This window comes from Phalacrocorax carbo, chromosome 23 (genome assembly GCF_963921805.1).
Source record: "Phalacrocorax carbo chromosome 23, bPhaCar2.1, whole genome shotgun sequence".
Classification (NCBI taxonomy): Eukaryota; Metazoa; Chordata; class Aves; order Suliformes; family Phalacrocoracidae; genus Phalacrocorax; species Phalacrocorax carbo.
Window position 1 is genome coordinate 4,576,995 of NC_087535.1, and position 22,615 is coordinate 4,599,609.

The 22,615-nt window shown below is 57.2% G+C and overlaps 1 protein-coding gene across 7 annotated transcripts in view; it reads left to right on the plus strand.

Moving 5' to 3' along the window:
• ATP2B4 (ATPase plasma membrane Ca2+ transporting 4) overlaps positions 1-22,615 on the plus strand; it is an 87,034-nt gene that overhangs the window by 59,736 nt on the left and 4,683 nt on the right. For 5 of the 7 annotated variants that reach the window (XM_064472208.1, XM_064472206.1, XM_064472211.1 and 2 more), the window contains 19 exons: positions 2,124-2,321; positions 3,235-3,492; positions 4,273-4,398; positions 4,545-4,670; positions 6,527-6,562; positions 8,199-8,360; positions 8,481-8,695; positions 8,787-9,029; positions 9,149-9,390; positions 9,708-9,942; positions 11,098-11,277; positions 11,555-11,642; positions 11,785-11,891; positions 13,596-13,787; positions 13,893-14,106; positions 14,535-14,746; positions 15,118-15,225; positions 15,605-15,787; positions 18,010-18,099. In XM_064472208.1, coding sequence (XP_064328278.1) covers positions 2,124-2,321; positions 3,235-3,492; positions 4,273-4,398; positions 4,545-4,670; positions 6,527-6,562; positions 8,199-8,360; positions 8,481-8,695; positions 8,787-9,029; positions 9,149-9,390; positions 9,708-9,942; positions 11,098-11,277; positions 11,555-11,642; positions 11,785-11,891; positions 13,596-13,787; positions 13,893-14,106; positions 14,535-14,746; positions 15,118-15,225; positions 15,605-15,787; positions 18,010-18,099 — 3,215 coding nt within the window. Of the gene's footprint in view, positions 1-2,123; positions 2,322-3,234; positions 3,493-4,272; positions 4,399-4,544; positions 4,671-6,526; positions 6,563-8,198; positions 8,361-8,480; positions 8,696-8,786; positions 9,030-9,148; positions 9,391-9,707; positions 9,943-11,097; positions 11,278-11,554; positions 11,643-11,784; positions 11,892-13,595; positions 13,788-13,892; positions 14,107-14,534; positions 14,747-15,117; positions 15,226-15,604; positions 15,788-18,009; positions 18,203-22,615 lie in introns of all 7 variants that reach the window. The other 2 variants (XM_064472213.1, XM_064472212.1) reach the window with 2 other exon arrangements.

Sequence of the window (22,615 nt, forward strand, 5' to 3'; positions counted from 1 at the left end):
GGGGCAGACACTGGCCACCGTCCCCCTTCAGCTGCCCTTCACCCTGAGGGGTCCCTTGGGTGGTTTGTCCTCGTAGGGTGGGACCTCTCTGCACTGGGGTTTGTTCAGGGAGCGCCTCACCAGCATTGGTGCGGGGGTCTGCTGGGACCTGCTGCTCTGGCTTTTGGCCTAAAAGGTGTTGGCGGACCCCAGCCCCTTAGGGCTCCTCCTAAAGGGGCTTGGTGATGGGGTGGCTCACCGCTGGGTGCTGGCTTTCCACCTCCTCCATCAGCCCCATCCCTGAGCGGGGTCGGACAGGGCGGGAAGGGGAGCAGGGCGGTGGTGGCAAAGCACAGGCGGCTTTGGTGAGTCACCAATTAGAGCGTCTCCCTTCCCGGTCTCCCCTGGGTGACGAGTGTCAGCAAACACTGTCCTGACTCACCCACTGGCGGTAGCTGCTCCCAGGGTTGCCGCCTCCTTCCTGAGCCGGGGTGAGGAGACTGCTCCAGGGGTTCCTTGCATTAAGGCTTTGCTACCCAGGAGCAGCTTTCCTGGGGTGCAGTGCCTCCCCTCTACTCAGGGACCAGTGACTGTGCAGGGGTTTTGTTCTCCTGCTGTCACTTGTGGCCTCCATCCAGAATTTCTAATCCACTCCCTCACTAATCAGTTCCCCCCCACAAGGCCCTGCAGTGGCCCTGGCCAGGAGGGATTTGCTGGCAGCCCAGACCCGCAGTGCGTGCCTGGAGTATGTGCTCACAGCTTCTGCTCCTTGCAACTCTCCCTGTGTCAGCACAGACGAATTGAAAGTCGCGTCCCCCCCCGCCCCTACCTCCCCAGTTGCCCCAGGGCAGCTCTAGGGGCATGCCCACGGGTGGGATGTGAGCTTTGGAGGAGCCACGTGTGCAACCTCCCCTGCCCCATGGCAGCATCCTACATCCTCGTGCGGGAGCACGTGTGTGCTCGGCACACCTGCCCACGGCGCACGCCGGGCCTCCCCGGCCCTGGCATGAGTCAAGCCACGGCACTTAGCCATATTTTCCATCCGTCCTGTCAGAGACGTTGGGCGGGAAGCATTCCCGCATGGGTTGGGCTTGGGGAGGCCGTTGGGCTGGGAGATCCCAGGATCCTGCTGCCCCGTCACAGCTGGGTGGGGATGCCCGGGCCGCTCTGCCAGAGCATCCCCTCCCGGCAGCCGCAGGGCGTAGTCGCAGCAGAAAGAGGGATGCATGGCGGGGGGAATGGGATTCATCCTGCTGCTTCTTCCCTGCTGGGATGCAGGGGAGCTGGTGGGGAGGTGTCCCCTGAGTGGGAGGACTTGGTCCCCCCTGGGAGGCCATCGCTGCCAGGCTGCTCCAGGCACTGGGAGGTGTCCAGGGCTGGGGGTTACAGCCGCCTGCCCGGTGCATCTCGGGAGCTGGCAACAGCCCCATGGGCCATCTTAAGGTGGAGAGCAGGGGGCTCAGCGTGGGGCTCGGTTAAGGTGGTGCTGGGCGGGGGGGCTCCTCTCACCTTGGACCCCATCAGCTTTTTAATGGCTTTAATACACCTTTCCTCGCTCCCACCACCCGGTTTTCAGCAGCAGGAGCAGCCCTGTGTCTCCTCCACCAGCTCCCCATGGGAGCCAGCCTGGCCACAGCGCCCCAGCCTCTGTGGTCCTGACGCATCTGTGGGGCTCGGCTGAGCTCGGAGACGCTCCCGCTGCGCCGAGTTGCTCTCCGCGCCGGCGGCTGCTCCTCTGCGCTGGCAGGAGAGAGGGATCAGGTGGCTCTGACAGCTCCAAGCGCTGCTCGCGGTGCCAGATTTACGGCTAATTTGATGCAGCATGTAAACAAGCCGGCCAGTGCCAACTGGCATTAACTGGCACTCGGGTGCTTTGCGAGGCTGCAGCACCGGGGAGAGGCGGCTCGGCGTGCTTGCCCCGGCCCCTGCACACTTTCCTGCCGGTAGCTCCGGTAGCGTCCTGTCCCACTGGTTGGATGTCCCCTGTTCCATGGGTGATGGGAGCAAAGCCCTGCCTTGGCTTCCCCCTGCCTGCACCTCGAGCTCCCTGTGCAGGCATGGAGCTGCTCCTTATGGGGGTCCGACTGGTGCAGGTGGGGGTCAGCAGTGGGGTTTGTGCTCATCTCCATCTCTCCCCTCTCCAGGCCTGTCTGGGAACCCGACTGACCTAGAGAAGAGGCGGCAGGTCTTCGGTCAGAACTTCATTCCTCCCAAAAAGGCCAAGACGTTCCTGCAGTTAGTGTGGGAGGCGCTCCAGGACGTCACACTGATCATCTTGGAAATCGCAGCCATAATCTCTCTGGGCCTGTCCTTCTACCACCCTCCGGGTGGTGACAATGAGCGTGAGTCCCTGGGGTCCCTGTGGCGTAGTGGGGTGCTCAGTGGGGTCCCGCATGAAGCACCGTGCCCAGCTGTGTGGGAACAGGGCTTTGGGACAGATGCTGTCTCTGGAAGGTCACCCTGTGGATCCCTCCACCCTGGTGGAGATGGAGCAGGGAGCTACTTCTGCTCACCTTTTAGGTGGTGGCTTCTGCCTATCCTTGGGGTCTTTGGCATGGCCCTGTCCATGTCCAGGGCCCTGCACTGATGGACGTGCCTGGGCACAGTTGTCACCACAACATGGCTCAGAGCTGCTTCTTGCTGCTCCCCCAAAAGATGCTCCTCAAGTAGAGACCAAGGGGTCCATCTAGTCTTGTGGCTTCCCAAGTCCCGTGGGGCTTCTCTCTTTGGTTTGGGCATGGAGGGACAAGGCTGCCTGTCCCCAGTACCTCCCCCTGCCCAGGGACTGCTTCTCCCAGCTGTGACACGCCACATGTGGCTGAGCAAGAGTGTTGGGCGAGTTTCTCCTCCCTGGCCTTGGATCTCTGTATCATTGGAGGAGTCGAGCAGGGGCAGGGATCCAGAGATGCAGGGAGATGGTGACTCACTCAAGGGTCATGCAGCAGAGGGAGGGCTGGGTGCTGCAACTGGAAATAGAAGCCAGTTGTCCCAGCGCTCTCAGCCCAAACTCTGCCAAAAAAGAAAAGTAAAAAAAAAGAGGAGGGGAAAAAAAAGAAAACCAACCAAACAAAACAGAAAAACCCAAAACCCCAAATGCCTCCAGGGATGTAAACCTTCTCCTGAGAGCAGGGGAAGCCCTTGGACCAGCTCAGGGAAGAGGAGGGAGGAGTAACTGTCTTCCAGGCTCTGCTCTGTATGTGTTACTCGGGGGAAGGCGAGTGTCTGGTGCAAATGAGTTTTTCCCTCCGACTGCAGTGTGTGGCCAGTCGACGGGCGGCGTGGAAGACGAGGGCGAGTCACAGGCCGGCTGGATCGAGGGGGCGGCTATCTTGTTTTCGGTGATCATCGTGGTGCTGGTGACCGCCTTCAATGACTGGAGCAAGGAGAAGCAATTCCGAGGCCTCCAGAGCCGCATTGAGCAGGAGCAGAAGTTCACGGTCATCCGCAAGGGGCAGGTGATTCAGATCCCGGTGGCCGAGATCGTGGTGGGAGACATCGCACAGATCAAGTATGGTGAGTGGAGGCAGCGATGGGTGGGGTCTGTCCCTCCACCTCGAGCCTTGGCGGTTCCTCCTCTCTGCTTTGCCAGTCCTTTTGCCTTGGGGGGAAGTGTGGCTCCCTCAGTTACTCCATTTTGCAGCGTGCCATGGACAGGAGCAATGGGAGATGCTCCACTGACTTTGCTGCTTGCTAGGCTAGAGCTGGGCTGGCAGAGCTAAGCCAGGCTCTGTGCACAGGTTTGGGGTGCTTTAGCGACCTGCTGGTCTCAAAAATTATTCATTTTCACAACCATGTCCCTGTTGGTGAACACCTCCTTAGCAAGGAGGAACATCATCTTAGCAAGATGTAGCCCTTGGGCTAAACTAGGTCCTGCTCCTTGTTTACCGGGGGTATGCTCATCCCATGCAACTCGTGGGTCCGACAAGGTGTTTGTTTTCACATAGGGTTTTTTCCTTCCTGAACACGTGGATGATGGGATCGTGTAACGGTTTGGATGTATCAGGAGGCATTGGGAAGGATGTGGTGCTGATTCAGTAAAACCAGATTGGGGAAGTACTGTGTGATTGAGCAAACGTCCTCAGAACAAATGCTTTTGTACACCAGCGAAGATTTGGGAGCTACTGGATATCATCTTGTAATACCCATCTGTTGCTTCTCCTACCTCTAGATTTGGTCTGAGACTGGATTTTGAGTCCTTTTGGTGACACATGAAGCCTCCTCCTGGGACAGCTCAGGCAGGGCTGAGCTGTGGCTGGCTGGGCCGGGGCTGACTCCCTCTTTCTCCTCTCCTAGGTGATCTCTTGCCAGCAGACGGGATCCTGATCCAGGGCAATGACCTAAAAATAGATGAGAGCTCACTGACTGGGGAGTCGGACCAAGTCAAGAAATCACTGGATAAAGACCCCATGCTGCTGTCAGGTGAGGATCCCGGTTGGCTCTTGCCGGGCTGGGTTTGTGCCGCGATGGAGCGGTGACTGCTCCTGAGCCCTGTGTCCCAGTGCTGAGGAGGAGATGGGAATGGCACACCAGTGTCCTGTCTCACCATGGCCTTCCCGCTGTGCCAGGTACCCACGTGATGGAGGGCTCCGGCAGGATGGTGGTGACTGCTGTGGGTATCAACTCCCAGACAGGAATCATCTTCACTCTCTTGGGTGCGGGAGAAGGAGATGAGGAAAAGAAGGTGAAGAAAGGTAAGGAGATGCACTGAAACTGTTTTTTCCCTCCTTTTGCCTTTCTCCCTTTCCTGGGAAGCATCCACAGCGTGCAGCAAGCTACCCCCACATCCGTGGGATGCGGTTGTGCGTTAGTGCCTGTGACCCAGGCAGGTACGGTGAGATCTCGAGGCGGCAGTGGGGGATCCCTCCCTGCTGCCCCTTCGCCTGCAGCGTGGGGATCGTGCTGCCTGAGGAAAGCCCCCCCTGCACCCAGACCTCCGCTCACTAGCTCTTTCGGACACGGCTCCAACTCTCTCTTCTCCAGCCGGCTGCAGCCTGGAGTTACAGGGTAGGGGGGTCGAGGCTCAGAGGGAAAAGTGGCTGATAGTGATGCCCTGCGGTGCCGTGGTGCTCATTGCCTGCCCCGTGGTGGGAAGGTGAGTCCTGGTTGTCGCAGGATGTTAGGAGCCCACCCAGCACCCTGAGGACTTTGCTGAAGATCTCTGCTGGCGTCCCCTGAGCTCCCTGGGGAAGGAGGCGAGGCGCAGAGGATGGCAAGAGGGAGAGGAGAGATTGCGTGCTGGGGGGTGGAGGGTAGGAGAGCAGCCAGGCGGGCTGAGGTGTTCCTGATCGTTATGAGACTCGAATGCTTTCCTACCTCGGCTCTCACATCTTGCTGCTTATTCCCCTGCCTGTGCCAGCTCCGATAACAGCTTTAAAGCCAGTATCGGTGCAAGCCAGGCTTAGGAAGCTCCTGCTCTCCCCTGTGTCCTTCCACCCCTGTTCAGCAGGTCTGGGCTCACTGGGAGCAGCAGCGAGGTGCAAGGAGCTGGCAGGAGGGAGCTGCCAGCTGGCATTGCGGGCTGCGCAGGCATCCCTTGTGCTGGGGAGCCCTTCCCGGGAGGCGATGCCATGTGGGGAAAGGCTTGCTGGGCCTCTTCTGGCAGCCGTTTCGGCGCTGGGCCGCATGTGCATTGGGTTTCTCCAGCTCCGCTCGCCCGCGGTGGGCGGCTGGCTCGCATCGCTGGGGTTTGGTGGCTGTGGAGCTCTTGGGGTTTAGCTGCCAGCTTGGAGGTGGGAGTACAGGGTGAGATGTGGGAACTGCGCTGCTGTTGGAGCTGAGCAGCAGCTTGCCAGGTGCCCAGGCATGGTGCTCGGTGTCTTCCCAGTCCCCAAACTGCACTCAGCCCCACGGTAAACCCGGCCCTGTGCCTTGCAGTCCTTGATTTGGGTGCAAAGTGGGGCAGGGGGCTTCACTGGCTTATGCCCCTCTGTGGTTTTGCGAGGAAGGTATATAACCCCCTTATTGCACAAGGCTTGTTTAGGTTGCAGCAGCCCTGTGCTCCCCATGTTGTGGAGGCAAGTTGAGGAGCCCTGCATGTGGACCTTGCCCAACACAGACATGGGGGGCAGAGCCCCCCACTGTGGGGATGGTCCTGCCCATGGAAGGGGACGAGTCTGTGCCTCCTGGGTGGATCTGCTTGTGCCCAACGGCAGCAGGAGGCAGGGAGCACCGGTGCTCAGCGTGTGCTGCACAGAGGTTGAGCTCTGCTTAGGGTTTCTTCTCCCCAAGGGTCTGAGACACCACTGGCACCCTTTGAAGCACTGACAGGTGTTGTAGTGGGTGCTTTGCAGGTGGGGAAGCGTGAAGCCTTGGGGACACAGTGCCTGGGGGAATCGGGGAGCTCCAGAGCCTCCCCAGCACTGCGAGCTGTGGACCAGGGCACGCATAGTGTCCAGGGGGTGACCGCAGGGTGCTGAGCCCTGCGCACGGATGCTGCTGGAGTGGTGCGTGGCCCCTTGGAACAGGGCCGACCTCAGGCTGTCCCATCAGCTGGATGTTGAACATGGGTCCATGTGCTCAGCCCTCCACCCTTTCTCTCTTTGAACAGGTAAAAAAACCGGAGCCCCTGAAAATCGCAACAAAGGTAACCAGCCTCTCCATCCTTTGAACCAGCACCACACTAACTACCAAGCATTCCTCCTTCCTTCCTTCCTTCCTTCTTCTCATTAGTCTGTGCTCTTTGCTGCTCCGGCGGGACTCTCGCCTCGTTGTCCTGGGAGAGGGTGCAACAGTCCCGCGGCCGGCGGCCCTGGCAGGGCATCGTGGTGCCCTCTGGCACCCCACCATGGGCTGTGCTTAGCTGGGATGGGGCTGGCTGGCTTCCCCCATGGCCACCTTGACCCTACGTGGGGCAAGTCTTTGTGCAGGGAGGACAGGGCTCTTCCAGCAGCCCAGACCACTGGCAAAGCATCCCTTTCTTGGGGAAAATCTCATCCATGTTGATGTGAGCCGCAGCTGTGACCTCGTGCCCCTGAAGCCTTTGTGCCCCACAGAAGCTGTCCCTCTGCGGGGTTTGTGTTCGGGCATGGCTGGGGGAGAGACATGGGTCCCCTCACACCATTCCCAGGATGGAATGTCCCACGGGGCCTGGCCAACGCGATGGTTGCACCCTCTCCTCCCATGGCCTCGACTCCGTGAGCGTCTCCTCGCCAGTGTTTCTCACACTGTTCTTTGCAGGCTGTGGAGGAAGCCCATTTCTGCACCTCTCTCTCCACCTCTCTCTCTTTCTCTCTCCTCTCAGCAGTTTGAGTTTCCCTCCTTCCCGTCAGACTGTGTCCGGGTGCTTGTTTTGTCCGTGTCGGGTCTGTTGTAACCGTGGAGGTGTCCGATGTGGAGCTGCCGTGAGCTCTGGGGTATCTCGAGCCAAGGAGCGGCAGCAGCCAGGAGGGGACAGATCCCAGGGCAGCTACAGGCAGCTATGGGGCCACCGCTGCTCCTCCAGCCCCGACAGCTGAGGTGGAGCCTCTTGGGGGTGATTCCAACCCTCTTCCCCTCCCATCCCTCTCCAAAACTTCCAGCTGACCTGGGTCTCCCCAGTGCAGACCTTCAGCTGGGCTAGACCAATTACAGCAGCTGAAAGCCTGGCTGTTCTGGGTCCTAAAAACATGATGGATGGCTCAGGGCTGGAATTCAAGGAGCTGGCTCACTCCTCTTCAAACTCCATCCGATTTTCTAACCATCCCCCTCCATCTCACCCCCTCAGTCCCTCCCTTGGCAAGTGATTCCTGCTGAGCTGCCCACAGAGCACTGCAGAGGCGGCACCGAGTGGGAGTGGGGCGCAGAGCAGGGATGCTCATCAGGGGACAGGGGGGACTGGAGCCTCTCTGGGGTCAGCCCAAAGTGCTCCCCATCTGCTGCAGGGTGTAAAGCAGCCCACGGGTGAGGCTAGAAGAGACCTGCCTGCACCCCAAAGCCCGGCCAGAGGGTTTCTTGCAGTGTTGCCTTAGAGGTGTGACTGGTGCAGGGGTCACCTTGCAGTGTCAGCTCTGAGGATCATGTATCCATGGGGCTGGGGTAGATGGCAGAAAGCTGCCCCATAGAGAGGTGGCAGGGCCCCGGGACATGAGGTTTCCATGTGCTCGGATGCGTGTGTCGTCGGGAATGGTTCGTGGTCTGGGTTTTCTCTCTCTCCCACCACCATCTTTCTCAGTGGTGTCCTACAGGTTTTCCTGGTCTCTCTCCTATTCACACGTGGTGTCTTATTTTGCCCTGGGCTGTAGCTAAAACTCAGGATGGTGTGGCCTTAGAAATCCAGCCCCTGAAGAGCCAGGAAGGGGTGGAAAATGAGGAGAAGGAGAAGAAAAAGGTGAAGGTGCCCAAGAAGGAGAAGTCTGTGCTGCAAGGAAAGCTCACGCGCCTGGCGGTCCAGATTGGGAAGGCGGGTGAGTGGTGGTGGCCTGGCACAAGCTGTCACCCCAGAGCTCTTGCTGGAAGTAGCATGGGAAGAAGGGGCTGTCCCCTTCCCCTGTCTCCCCTCACCTGCCGCTCTCTTTTTCCCCCAGGGCTGATCATGTCGGCCATCACGGTCATCATCTTGGTGCTGTACTTCGTGATCGACACGTTTGGGGTGCAAGGACGGCCCTGGCTGGCGGAGTGTACCCCCATTTACATCCAGTACTTCGTCAAGTTCTTCATCATTGGTGTCACCGTGTTGGTGGTGGCTGTGCCTGAAGGTCTCCCGCTGGCGGTCACCATCTCCCTGGCTTACTCTGTGAAGGTGAGGCCATGATGCAGCAGGGTTGCTGGGGGCATGATGGGGAAATTCATGCGTTTGGTTCTGACCTTCTTGGTCATGGTGCCTGTTGCAGAAAATGATGAAGGACAACAACCTCGTGAGACACTTGGATGCCTGTGAGACCATGGGCAATGCGACCGCCATCTGCTCGGACAAGACGGGCACGCTCACCATGAACCGCATGACCGTAGTGCAGGCTTACGTGGGGGACACCCACTACCGCCAGATCCCTGACCCTGAAGCCATCCTGCCCAGGATCCTGGACCTCATAGTCAACGGTGTTGCCATCAACTCTGCCTACACATCCAAGATCCTGGTGAGTTGGAGAACTGCAACCTCATGTCCTCTGGCCTTCTTACTGTTGGCCATCCCTACAGCTCCCATCCTGCCGTACCCAGGTTTGGCACTACTTTTCCTTTCCTTTTTCCTCTCTAGCCACCCGAGAAGGAAGGGGGGCTACCCCGGCAGGTGGGAAACAAGACCGAGTGCGCCCTATTGGGTTTCGTGCTGGACCTGAAGCAAGATTACCAGGCTGTGCGGAACGAAGTGCCAGAGGAGAAGCTCTACAAGGTCTACACCTTCAACTCGGTGCGCAAGTCCATGAGCACGGTGCTGAAGAACGGCAACGGTGGCTTCCGCATGTACAGCAAGGGAGCCTCCGAGATCATCCTCCGCAAGTAACCATCCTCCCTCACTATGCCGGTCCTCTCCCTGTCCTGTGGGCTTTAGGCTCTCAATGCACTGTGCAGCTGTTTTGGAGGGCTGTGGGGTGAAGGGCGCCCAGCTGCTGTGGAGCAGGGAGGTGACTATTGGGAGGTCCTGCCGTGCAAAGCGTGCAACTCTTAGGGTGGCTTTGGTAAAGCTGTAGGCAGCTGTGGGTATGGGGGATGCCCCCGTTTTGCAGATGGGGAACCTGGGTGACGGAGCAGATGGCAGAGCCGGCAGCATGTGCCACTGCCAGTGTCCCTCACCCTCCATCCCGGTCCTGCGTTAGGTGCACCAAGATCCTGGACAAGAATGGTGACCCTCGGGTGTTCAAGGTGAAGGACCGGGATGAGATGGTGAAGAAGGTGATAGAGCCCATGGCCTGCCATGGGCTGCGGACCATCTGCCTGGCCTTCCGTGACTTCCCTGCTGACGCCGAGCCAGACTGGGACAGCGAGAATGAGATCCTGTCTGACCTGACCTGCATTGCTGTGGTTGGGATAGAGGACCCTGTGCGGCCAGAGGTACTGAATCCCAGCTCTGCTCTGGCTGTCATCCACCCCAGCCCCATTCCCTGCTGCTCAGGACCACGAGCCCCTTAAGAAAGCATGAGCAGCTCCTCTGCATCCATCCCTCAAGAGCCCCATGCTACCAGCCTCCTGGTGCTGGCATTTCTCTCCCATACCTGGACAAAATGATGTGGTGGCAGGGTGTTTCCACCCAGACTTTCCCCCCAGCTGCTACCAGGGGCCTGTGCACAAGCCAGACTGCTTCCACATGCAGCTGAAAGGTGCATGGAGGCACCATGCAGGGGTGTTGGAGAGGGGCAGGGCTGATCTAACGGGTTCCTCCCTTGCAGCTTGCTGCCCCGCTCTGCCTCTGCCTGTGCCACAGGGGTGACAGGCAGGCAGCTGGGCTAATGCAATAAACCCTCCAATACCTGCCTCTTGATTACATTTTGGAGCTTGCCCCTGTGCTCCTGCCTTGCTTGCATCTTTCCTGATTAGATGTTCAAGTATCTGGGTCTGGGAATTGCATTACAGATGCCCCGTCTGCATCGGCTCTGGAGGCTGTTGATTCAATTTGCTAATTTCTTACTAATATCCTCTTCCCCCACTGCTCCGTAATAGATAAACCCATTAGTGCAGCAACGTGCTGCCGGAGCAGTGCAAGGGGGTGGACAAAATGCCCCCGTTGTGATGGATGACCGGGCCGTGCCTTGGCGCCTGGCACCGCGGCATGACGAGGAGGAGGCATTGAGGTTGCCTTCCCCTTGGGGCAAGGGCTGGAAGATCTCACGCTGCCTGTGCCAGAGGAGCTGCTCCGGACATGTATGCGAGTCTGGCTGGAGCCGTGGCGAGGGCAGGAGGCTGCAGTGCAGGAGCAGCTGGCAGCGAGCAGGGAGGGCATCCTCTCCGGTCCCGGCTGGCTTCTGCCTGCGGCCCAGGGACAAATGACTGAGCTGGTTCTTGGGGAAGTTTTCACTTCAGTGTCTCATCCCCAGTATGAGCACCGAGCTGAGCTGCTGGTGGGTGCAGGTGGGCTGCTGGTCTGTGACCCCATTGGGGCCACTCCCAGATCCTTTTAGGGAGGATGGGAGAGGAGCTGCTGGGATAGCCTGTGCCGAACCTGAGCGCCCTGCCCTGCCTGTTTCCCCCCAACTGTGTCCCTGTCCCCAGGTGCCAGATGCCATCCTGAAGTGCCAGCGTGCAGGGATCACTGTCCGGATGGTGACAGGGGACAATATCAACACCGCGCGTGCCATTGCCACCAAATGTGGCATCCTGCTGCCAGGGGAGGACTTCTTGTGCCTGGAGGGGAAGGAGTTCAACCGGCTCATCCGCAACGAGAAGGGAGAGGTGGGAGAGCAGCCCCTGGGTCCTGCTCTGCAGTGAGTGTGGGTGGCTTCTCTTACACTGCTGGGACTGTCAGGTGCTGAATCCTGCTGGGTTTTCCTCCTCTCCTTGGATAAACGCAGCTGGTCCCTGCAATTGCTGGGATCCTCAGCCAGCACAGCCACAGGGGTGTCCGAGTGCTTGGAGGCGAAGGCGCTGTCCCGGTTGGGGTTTGCTCTCCGGTGGGGCAGAAGGTTTCTGGGGCATCCCTTCTCCTTCTCACATGTGCCTTGTCCTGCAGGTGGAACAGGAGCAGCTGGATAAGATCTGGCCCAAGCTGCGTGTGCTGGCCCGCTCCTCCCCGACAGATAAGCACACACTTGTGAAAGGTGAGTGCCTGCCGGCTCCCCCAGCTGCTGCTTCTCACCAAAGTGTCTCAGTCTGCTCTGCCTGGGTGCTTTTCCAGCATTATCTGTGCTGGGAACCTGTCCTTAGGACTTACTTTCTCTGAGCTGCTTGTCCCTGTTTCAGGAATTATCGACAGCACCGTTGGTGACCAGAGGCAGGTGGTGGCCGTGACCGGGGACGGGACCAACGATGGCCCAGCTTTGAAGAAAGCCGACGTTGGGTTTGCCATGGTATGGGCGGGCGGTGGGTTTTCCCCAGGGGTGGCCTCCACTCTCCAGGGTGAGAACTAATGGCACACTTGGTTATTCTTAACACTAATATTATTTCTGGACTGGAGAAACTCTTCTCCAAATATACAGGATGGCTTAAAGAGGAAAAAAAGGAAACTTCTTTGGAGGTTTGATTTAATTCTCTCATGAGAATTAAATATACTCTATGACTCTATAGGACTGTCAGCAAAAGACTGATGGGAAGCAATCTTCTGAGAGTCTGGCTTAAGGCTGGGTTCCTCTGACCCACCTGGAGGGACCATGTCAAGCTGAAGGTGACACAGTGCTTGCAGAACACCCAGAGCAGGGTCCTGCCAGGCCTTGGTTTCTGAGCTGTGGGGTCCAGGAGAGCTGTGGGAGCTCAGTAACTCAGTGTGACTTGGTTTATCCCTGCAGTTCTTTACCCAGGCTCACAATGGGCGACCCAGGCTCTGAGCGCAGTGCTGGCACTGACACAGGGAGTTTGTTTATGGCGAAAAACTCTGATCTCCTGGTTTGCTGCTTTTCTTTGCCCTGTCTGAAAGAAGCAAGGAAACAAACCTGCTGGTTGTAATGGGTTTCCTGTGAATTGTTTAAGTTTAGGTATGTGAGCAGGAGCCAGGTGCTGCTTGGAGCCTTATGAGCCTCTGTAGGGAGCTTTGAGCAAATGAGAAATTTTTGGGGAGAAGGGTTTTTACAAAGGTGTTAAATATCCAAGTGCAATTCTGGAGCCTTCAGGACAAACAGCAGGAGGTAGTCTGTCTTCTCTTGGGGACTGTACAGTGGGATTCCCTGCCCCCTTGTGCAGGATGAGACCCTGGCCAGGCACTGGGCTTTGCTGGGGGCTAGGCACCGGGGCTGCGCTGCCCGCGGGTCTCCAGAGAGCAGGGATCAAACGGCATGGGGTACCTTCGGCTGGTCTGTCCAGCTTGCTCTGAAGCTCGTGCCCTGCAACAGCCAGGGGGTTCCCGTCTAAGTTGGGTCTTGCAAATATCTGGAGAGCTACTCTGGGAAAGCACCAGGGAAAACTGCTTATTACAGGCATCTCTTCAGTGCATTTAATTAGTGCAAAGCGAGCGCCTCTGTGTGCCAGCGGTGAGAAACGCAGCGAGCCCAGCTCCTGCAGAGGAAACTGTGGCCAGCTGAGATGCTGCAGGTGACTTTTGGGAGGCTGTGGGCAGCCCTGCTCGCTGCGGGGCTACCATCCACCTCGGATGGGGCAGAAGGCACCAGGAAAGCACCGGGGCTTTGAGCTGCTGAGCTGTCTCTCTCATTTGGGGGTCCCAGCCTTCGCTTGCAGCAGAGACACCCAACCAGGGATCTTCATGTTCCCTGGCATAAGGAGTAAGGTGTGTTTATAAGCTTCTTCCAGCTTTGCTGCACTGTGGCCCCTGTCTGGGGCACTCACAGTGACAGGCTGTACAGCTGTTGCTGCCTTGGGCACCACTCTGGAGCCGAGCTGGTGTCTGTTCTTGAAGGCTTTACTGCTTTGAAGCCTCCTCTCTCTCGGGTGCATGGATGCAGCCGCAGCAGGACTTGCTGTCAAATGCAGGACTAGCTCCGGCTCCTCTGGCTCCGGCAGATTTTTCTCTCGGGGCTGTTTCTGGGAAGAAGCAGAGCCAGGCGGACTGCAAGCATGTAGCTCGCCCCGTGACTCACCCCATCACTTTCTCCCTGGTCCTCAAGGGCATCGCAGGCACGGACGTGGCGAAGGAGGCTTCGGATATCATCCTGACGGATGACAACTTCACCAGCATCGTCAAGGCAGTGATGTGGGGACGCAACGTCTACGACAGCATCTCCAAGTTTCTGCAGTTCCAGCTGACCGTTAACGTCGTGGCTGTCATTGTGGCCTTCACGGGCGCCTGCATCACGCAGGTATGGGGCCGCTGGGCTCGGCAGGAGAGAGGGGGCTTCTGTGAAACAGGGAGCGAATAGAGGGTGGTTTTGGTGGCGTGACGTGTTCTCCCCGTCTCTCTGCAGGACTCTCCCCTGAAGGCTGTCCAGATGCTGTGGGTGAACCTGATCATGGACACCTTCGCCTCCTTAGCCCTGGCCACAGAGCCCCCATCCGAGTCCCTGCTCCTGCGCAAGCCGTACGGCCGCAACAAGCCACTCATCTCCCGCACCATGATGAAGAACATCCTGGGGCACGCAGTGTACCAGCTAACTATCATTTTCACGCTGCTTTTTGCGGGTGAGCTGTGAGGCCCCAGGAAATGTCAAGGGGAAAAGGAGAGGGGCGGAGTCCCAGCACTGCCTCACCAGTGTTGGGGACCCTTGTTCTCAGCTGTCACTTGGTGACCCCACATTGGCCAGGACAGAGCTTACTTAATGGAAGGGAAGTGGAGGGGTGTTAAGGGAGAAGATTTACACTGACCATGTGGGTCTGCATGTGGGTGCAGAGACAGTTTTAGCCAGGGCAGCAGGTTTTCAATGTTTTTAAGGAAACAAGGGTTCAGTGAGGTTAGCATGGGGGACTCCAGCTGGGTCAAGGGATTTTCAGCAAGAGCCTGGCATCCTAATTCCACCTCCACCAGTGCAGAGCAGAAGAAGCAGGATCTCATCTTCTCCTCTTTTCCCCACCCTTCCCCATCCCCTCTCCAAAACCCCTTGTCTGCTTAGGGGAGAAGTTTTTTGACATCGACAGTGGCCGGAATGCCCCGCTCCACTCCCCACCCACCGAACACTACACCATTGTCTTCAACACCTTTGTCATGATGCAGTTGTTCAACGAGATCAACGCCCGCAAGATCCACGGGGAGAGGAACGTCTTCGAGTCCATCTACCGCAACCCCATCTTCTGCACAGTGGTGCTGGGGACATTTGCAGCTCAGGTGAGGCTGCAGGAACAGTGCTGGGAATAAGATGGGACTGGGAGGGGACCATGCTGCAGGCAGGACCTGTGTCTGCTGCAGTCACTGCCCACATCTCTGTCCTGTCCCCTTATTCTTTGCCAGCAGCTTCTTGATGACTCGAAACCTGAATTTTGGGGTCTAAAGTGTGTTGGGAGATGCCAGGGCCTGCCAGCCCGCATGCCGGTGGTGTCCTGTAAAGTTGCTAGCCTGGATGTGAGGTCCTTGCTCCTCTCACGATCCCAGAGAGAGGGGAAAAGATGTGTGACCCCAGGGGACCTTTTCATCCCATCGCTGTGCCAGGCAGCCCTTGGAGCTCCGCGATGTGTGACTTGTTCTCTCCTGTGCTGTAGATCATCATTGTGGAGTTTGGTGGGAAGCCGTTCAGCTGCTCTGGGCTCACCCTGAGCCAGTGGTTCTGGTGTATTTTTATCGGAGTGGGAGAGCTCCTCTGGGGCCAGGTAAGACCCAGTCTGAAAAACATACCATGTGCCTCCACGCCACGGTGTGCTTGCAGCTCAGCCTGCTTCTCCCTGCTGCTTTGCTGCCTCTATTTTCCTCAGTATTTGTTCAAGGCAGCTTTGGAAGGGGGGGTGTGATGCTCCATCCCAGTACCACCCCAGCAGTGAGGAGGGGAGGCTGCTGATCTACTCCTCATTCCCACCCTGCTTGCGTTGGGGCATATCCAGTGGTGGTGTGTCTCAGATGCATCCTGGCGTCTCTCGCCTGAGTCCTGGCAGCTTGCTGCAGGAATGCTCCCCCTTGGTCAAGGCTGGTGGTGGGCTCCACGCTGCCATCGCCTGTGGGCTAAGGAGCTGCTCTCTCCCTGCCTCTCCCCAGCTCATCTGCACTGTCCCAACCAGCCACCTGAAGTTCCTGAAGGAAGCTGGGCATGGCATCACCAAGGAGGAGATCCCAGAGGAGGAGCTGCCTGAAGATGTGGATGAGATCGACCACGCTGAAATGGAGCTGCGGCGTGGGCAGATCCTGTGGTTCAGGGGTCTCAACAGGATACAGACGCAGGTACTGTGGGGCAGCGGGTACTATGGGGCTCTTCCTTCTCTCTCTCTTTCTTTCTCTTTCTTTCTCTCCAGGGTCTCTGTCTGGAAAGAGGCGACGGCTGCTGCTTGGAGGATGCCATCGCCTCCTGGGCTAGACTTCTCCCACCACCTGTGCCTTTCTAGGTCTGCCCTGGTTGGGGAACCAGGACAGCCTGGCTTTCGGGGACAGCTCAGGGTGGGGGGAGGCGCCGCTCTGCTCTGATGCAGAGTGCAGCACCCTGCAGCTTGAGGCCAGGCTGGTCTCCAGGGGGCTGGATGTGCTGCTGAGGGGCACCTTGCACAGCAGAGGAGGGGGCTCAGAAGCTGCTGGGGGGCCATGGAGCCCCCCCAGGCTCTTACCGAGTTGTGCAGTGGGTCAGTATTGAAGCTGCTCTTGGTCACTGCTGGGATGCCCCTCCCAGTGGGGAATGTGCCCAGGGAGACTCTGCTGGCGCAAGACCCTCTTCTGGTCTTGCTCCTCTGCTGCTCTCTGTCCTTCCCGATGGCCCTTTGGCCAAGGGCTCTTGCCACTCCTTACCAGCTCTCCAGCCTCCTTGCCTGGAGCTCTTGGCCCCACAGCACAGAAGAGGAGGAGAATCTGTCTGTTAATATAGTTTTTACATCAGCTGTTTCTCCCTGACTCAGTTTTCCCTGAGAGGGTGTGGTGTTCTCCCCTGACTGCTGGGCAGGGCAGGGAGAGCTCCCTGCAGCAAAGTCACTGCCCCTGGTCTTTCCTTGAGGCCTGGGCAGAGCTGCCCCATGGAGGAAAGCTGTAGCCCCCATGGGCCTCTGGCATTCAGGGCTGCTGTGTTACTTTCGTTCGTTCTTTTGTGGCCCTCCAACAGATGGAGGTAACAAAAATGCTCCAGACGCAGGGACTGGAGCCAGCACAGCAGCTGTATTGTGCCATGTTAACTTTGCTTCTCCTCTGTGAAACGTTGCCTTGATGGTTTCAAGGTGATGTTCAGCCTTGTTCCCTGCCTGCGCTGGAAGCACTGGGCTGTTTCAGAAGTGGGTCCAGATTGTTGGAGCCCCAGTAGGCGTGAACGGCCGCAGTACCAGCGGCCAGGCATGGAGCCTCCAAGGTGCAGCCGTGGTGGACCTGGGCTGAAATGCGCTCATGGTCTTGCAGTATTAAAGGCGCTCCTGGATGTTGGCATGTTCTGGAGCCTCTTTAGGGACTCCTTTCCTGGCTGCTCAAGCAGAGCAGCTGGCAGGTCCAACCCGAGCATCCTGAGGGCTTCTGTCCTGAGTCAGTGTGTCTTAAGCGAGAGGAAAGGGCTCTTCCCTGTGCGCTGGGGAAAAGAGGGTTCCTCTGTGAAGGGAGATCAAACTGCAGTGTGTAAAATACCTCCAGGGTGAACTAGAGCTGCACGTGGGTCCGGAGAAGGTGTCCCTTCCCGAGGAGCCATGCAGCCAAGGTGGGCGAGCTGGGGCTGTGCAGGGCTGTGTGCTCTGCCAGCAGGCTGGCTGGCATGGGGCTGGGGACAAGCTGCAAAGTGTCTGGGAAGCCACGGTGGCACACAGATGCTGTTCAGTTCCTCTGGCCTTGGTGTGCATCCACAGAACAACTGTGGCCCACCACCAATGGTGCTTCCTTGCTGCATCCCTGCCTGCCCCTACCAGCTCTGCTTCTGAGCCCTGTGCAGAGCAGTGAGCCTAGGGGAGAGGTTGAAACGTCTTCCAGCACAGCTGGCTGCCATGGGAGCTGCAGGCGTGTGGTGCGTCCCAGGATTCAGCCCCTCAAGTGTACATCCTATTGGGCTGAGGGACCAGAAACACGTTCCCAGTGCAATTTTCTGGACCACCGGCTGCCAGCCAGCTCACATCTCTGCCCACCCTCTCTCTTTCTCTGCTCCTCCTGCAGATTGTCAGGATAACCCAAGGTGTTTCCTCTATCGCTCCCTCCCACCAGAGTCTCTTTCTTGGTGGTGGGATGAACCCTGCCCCTCTCATACCTGTGAGAGCGGGGCAGAGGCTGGAGGTTGACCTCTCCTCTGCTCCCAGAAACACCAGCCGAACCCAGTGTGGGTTTACGGGAGCGTGGGGTGGGGGGCTCTCTCTCCCCCTTCTCCCCGCCTCTCCGTCCTCCTCCTTCCTTCCTGTCCATGTGTGTCTGCCCAACCTCCCTGCTCCCCTCCATCCCTGACCCCTCTCCCTGTCTCTGGCCGGGGCGACGCTATCTCACTCTCTGGTTCTTTGCAGATGGACGTAGTTTACACATTCCAGACCGGCGCCTCCTCTTTGCAGGGAGCCCTCAGGAGACAGCCTTCCATCGTGAGCCAGCACCACGATGTAAAAAATGTTTCTAGCCCAACCCATGTAGCTCTTTCCTCCGTCAATTCCACTCCCACCACTTCTGCTGTTGCTGCTGCTGCTGCATCTCCTCCTGCGGGCAGTGAGTGATAGTCTATTACAATGCATGACTTCTAATAACCACAGAGAGCACCTGCACCAACCTAACCCAGCCTGTTCTCTCTCCCTCTAAACCTTGACTCGCACACTGATTTCCAAAATGAAGGATGGGGCGGGAGAGCGTTTTAAAAAAAAAAAAAAAGTTCCTATGCTGTAACAGCTTTATGATACTTTGTGGTCCTTACCCCCCCCATTCCTTGTTGCTTCCTCCATTTTTACCTCTTCTCCTCCTTTGCAGGACTGATGTATGAGCCCACCCTCCTGAGGGGTGCAAAAATTGGCGATTCTGGTTAAAAGAACCCTGTGTTTATGAGCAACTAAAAGCATTGCTGTGAAAAGGGCACACTGCACCCAAAAGCTGCCGTTTCCTTCTGATGAGGCTCTGCCCAGCCCCAGGATGCCCCAGGAGGGCAGGGATGGGCAGAGGCATTGCTTTTGCAAAGCTGTAAATCTGTTTGGAGGCAGAGTGGCTGCTCAGACCTTCCCACAGCAGTTAGGGTGCTACTGGGGTTGGCTGAGCTGCGGTAATGGGACGCCTGCATGCTCTCTGCCTCTTGCACATGTGTGAGAAGGTGTGTTTGCTCCTGCCTTGGTTGGCAGTCTGGATGGTGTGTGAGAGCAGCCGGTTACCGTGGCTCAGCTGGCCGGTGGTGATGCATCGGAGCTGCTCGGAGCCACTCACCTGCAGCTCAGCCTGCTGTTTCAGAGCTGACTTGTAAGCAAGCAGCCTCCCCTGTCCCGCCTGTGAACTTGCATGCTGGGCGAGACAGAGCTGAGCGAGCCCACGCACGTAAGCGTGCCTTTTGCTGCCCTGGAGCTCTGCGGGGACGGCCCAGGGCTCTGCTAGTCCCCTGTCATAGCCAGAGCATTGCTGCCCCATTGCAGCGGCTCGTCAGTGCCCGGCTTGTTCTGCACGCGCTGGTTCTCAGTGTATGCAGAGACACGCGACTCTCTGCATGCAGACAGAGATGGAAAACACGGCCCTGCTGAACATCTGTGGCAAAGCTGGATCCTGGATCTAGTTGTGGGTTTCCAGACCAAAGAAAAGCCCTCTCCGTGTTCATTGTGAGCTGCATATATGGGCTTGTGAGCACGTGAGTGTGCATTCTCTCTGCAGGGCTGTGCCAGGCTATGAGTAGGTAGTGTATCTTTCCCGGATAATTGGCTTTTTTTTTTATTGCACAGTCATTTTCTGTGTTCTCCTCTTATTAAAGAAATACCCTTGGTGACTTTTTTAATAGCTTTCAGTCTCCGCTGTTTATGTACTGTGGGAGAGAAAAGAGAATTTCTGATAATTTTGTTTTCTCTATTTAGCTGACACTGATGCTTGAATTTTATTTTGTTTAACCCCAGTGTTTCTGAAGCAGCACAGCTGCCTTCTGTTCCCGACTGCATCTGTGCACCACCAACACTTTCTAATCAGAAGAAAACCTAGAGAGGTCTCAGGGTAGTGGGCCTGGGTGGACAAGACCAAAATGCAAGGGTTTTTTTCAGTCTGTGGATTAATATTCTCCCTGATTTGCAGCAAGGGAATAGATAACTTGGATAGCTTGTGCCCTTCCAGGCAGCAAACAACTTTACCGGAAGCTAACCCAGGTCGCTAAGTCTTCCCTCTGTTTTCTGCCTAGACTTGTCTCTCTTTCCTTTTGCCGCTTCACTTTCCTCTCTCTCAAAGCTCCACTTCCCTCCATACAGATTAATGATGTCCCTCTGTCTTCCACTGCACTTCTGGGGGATGAGTTCTCCAGGGCTGGACCTCGGCAGCCCCGCCTGCTGTGTCCCTGCTGGGGCGATGGAGGAGAGGGAGGGCTTGGGAATGGCCCTCAGGACACGGTTCACAGAGCTGAGCTGGTCTCCCTTGAGGGTTTTGCCCTGGTTTGAGGGAGCTGGGCAAAGCAAGCCAGGGGTCAGTGGTGGAGCTGGTGCTGGCTTCGTGCAGAAGATGTAATTTCCATCTCCATGTGAGCAGTGGGGTTTGCCCAGCACGTTGCGGTGCTGCAGTGATGGTGTGAAATGAGAATAAATTCTAAGCTTTTGGAGATTATGCAGGTTGTCAAAGGTTTCAGGTGGAGAGAAGACGCAAGCCTGCCGTGGGCAGGAGGGAGGGCTTTCAGCTTGGTTGGGGAGGACTTCATTTTTTGTTTGCACTGCCTGGCTCATTCAAAACACATTTCCTTGCTGTTAAGTTCCTTTGACAAGGGAACAGCTGAATGAATTTCACAGCAGTTGTTGACAGAGATGGTTAAATCAAAGTAAGAAAATCTGAGGAAAGCTGCAGCAGAAGTTTACTGGTGGAGCTGAAGGCAGCGATGTGGTAGATAAGCATTGGTGTGAATCCAGACCCTGAGGTGATGGGGCAGGGAGGGCTTCTATGAAGCTACTCCTACCTCTGAGCTTGTACTGGGCTGACCACCTACTTGCTTTGGCAGTCACCTAGGCTCTCGGCAGCTTGTTCAGATTGGTTATACTTGTAGTTGGTTGTGCATGCTGCATGCTGGTCAGTGCTTGCAGTTGCTGTTCTCGTGATGTTGATGATGTGATAGATTATCAGTCTTGGTAGAAGGTGGCCTGCTTGGTGATCTCCCTTATCCTGTGCATTCACACTAAACATTGAATTTATCCAGGATCTTACTGTGGTTGTTAGCACAGCAAACACAGCTCTGAATTTCCGTTCCCAGCTACATCAACTTTCCATTTTTGCAGGCCAGCTGGTGCTCCAGCATCATGGGGGGGCTACCTGGCGCACGCTCATCTCCTCATGAGTGTCTGTCATCCAGCTCACGTGTGTGTGCCGGTCCATGTGTGTGTGTGCAAGAGCTGGCTTGTTTGTTTCTAGCCGGGATGTGCTGAGCCTGTGCCAGGGGGATGCCGCATTGCCGCTCTGTGGTGCGGCACCACCTTTCTGAGCCAGATGGAGAGTGGACTCAGAAGGGCATCCTTCATGAGAGGGGAACCCTGGAACATCTTGCAGGTAAAATCTCCAGGGTTCCAGGCACAAGACTCTTCTTTGAGTAACTTCTCTGGTCTGGTTTTGTCAGTGCTGTTTGTGCTGAGACCAAAGATCACTAGGGAGCTCTTGCTGGCTGTCCTGGTTTGTGACTTCCCTCCTAGCCTGGCCATGTACCAGACCAAGGTGGACAGTTTAACCCGGCTCATCTCACCAGGAAGAGAGGTGTTGTCTCTGTTCACCCACCAGATCTGCAGCCCATTCAGGAAGAAGTGGCAGAACGCACATGTATCTTTATTTGCCTCATCAGCTTGCAAGGGGTTATCTGAATCGTTCTCCTTCCAGCAGCTCTGCACGCTCTCTTCTCCCTTGGCCAGCAGCTGAGTGATGGGGAGGCTCTCCAGGGTGTAGCACAGGGATGCTGTGGAGGAGCACCCCTTTTGTGGGATCTGTGGCTCTTCCTTCTTCTGTGCCCCAGCCTCAGGCCACAGTGACACCATGAGAGCAGGCAGGGGACATGAGTGGGGACTGGATGCCTTGGGCATTGGGACAGGTGAAGGTAGCTCGTGAGTAGCAATGCTGCTTCCACAGGGCAGGAGGCAGAGCAGGACGACTGGCACTGCTACAAGGAGGTGTTACTGCTGCACCCAGCGCTGCTGAACAAAGTCTTACAGTGGTCTGGGGGCAGTTCCTTCAGAGAGGAGGAGTTGAGCAGGTCTCCTTGTCCCAGATGAACTCTGCCTAACAGAGCAAAGACTTCTATTGCTTCCATAAAACACGAGAGCTTGTGCAAGATGTTTGGTCCCTGCAGACAGCTTTTGTCAGTAGCTTCCTCCTCTATAAAGGGAGGAGACAGCCCAGTTCCTGGGTGACTGGGAGGGTGCCACAAGCCAGGGGGATGCTGGTGCGACCAGCTGTGGCAGGATGGGGAGAACTCTGGAGAGAGGCAACCTGCTGGCTCTGGCCTGAAAGAGAGTCATCAGGGAGAGCATCGGTGTAAGACACAGCAGAGCAACCCGAGGGATGCTTTGGAGGGCACTGTGTGGTGGGAAGCCCTCAGCTTCACAGTAAAAGGCAGTGCCACATGTGTGATTCCACCAGGTCCTCTAAGGCTTGGGAGACCTTCAGCTGCTCAGTTTGTTGGCTTTGCCTCAAAAGCCCCACATATTGCATTGCTCTCCTTCAGTTTATGCCTTTTGGCATCTTTGAAGTGATTCTAGCCCTGAGTCATCCTCGAGAGCTGGAGCGCTCTGCCGCACCCGAGGTGCACGTGTTGGTTGTCTGATGCACACCAGCACCCGCACGTCGCTGCCTTGCGGGCACCGCAGTGAGTGTGACAGTAGCACCAGGGTGAAGAGGTCGTCTGCAGCCCCACCGTGCTGCCACCTCCTGCCCCATTGTTTGCTGGATCTGACACTTGTCACCCATCCAACCGATCAGCTGTGACTT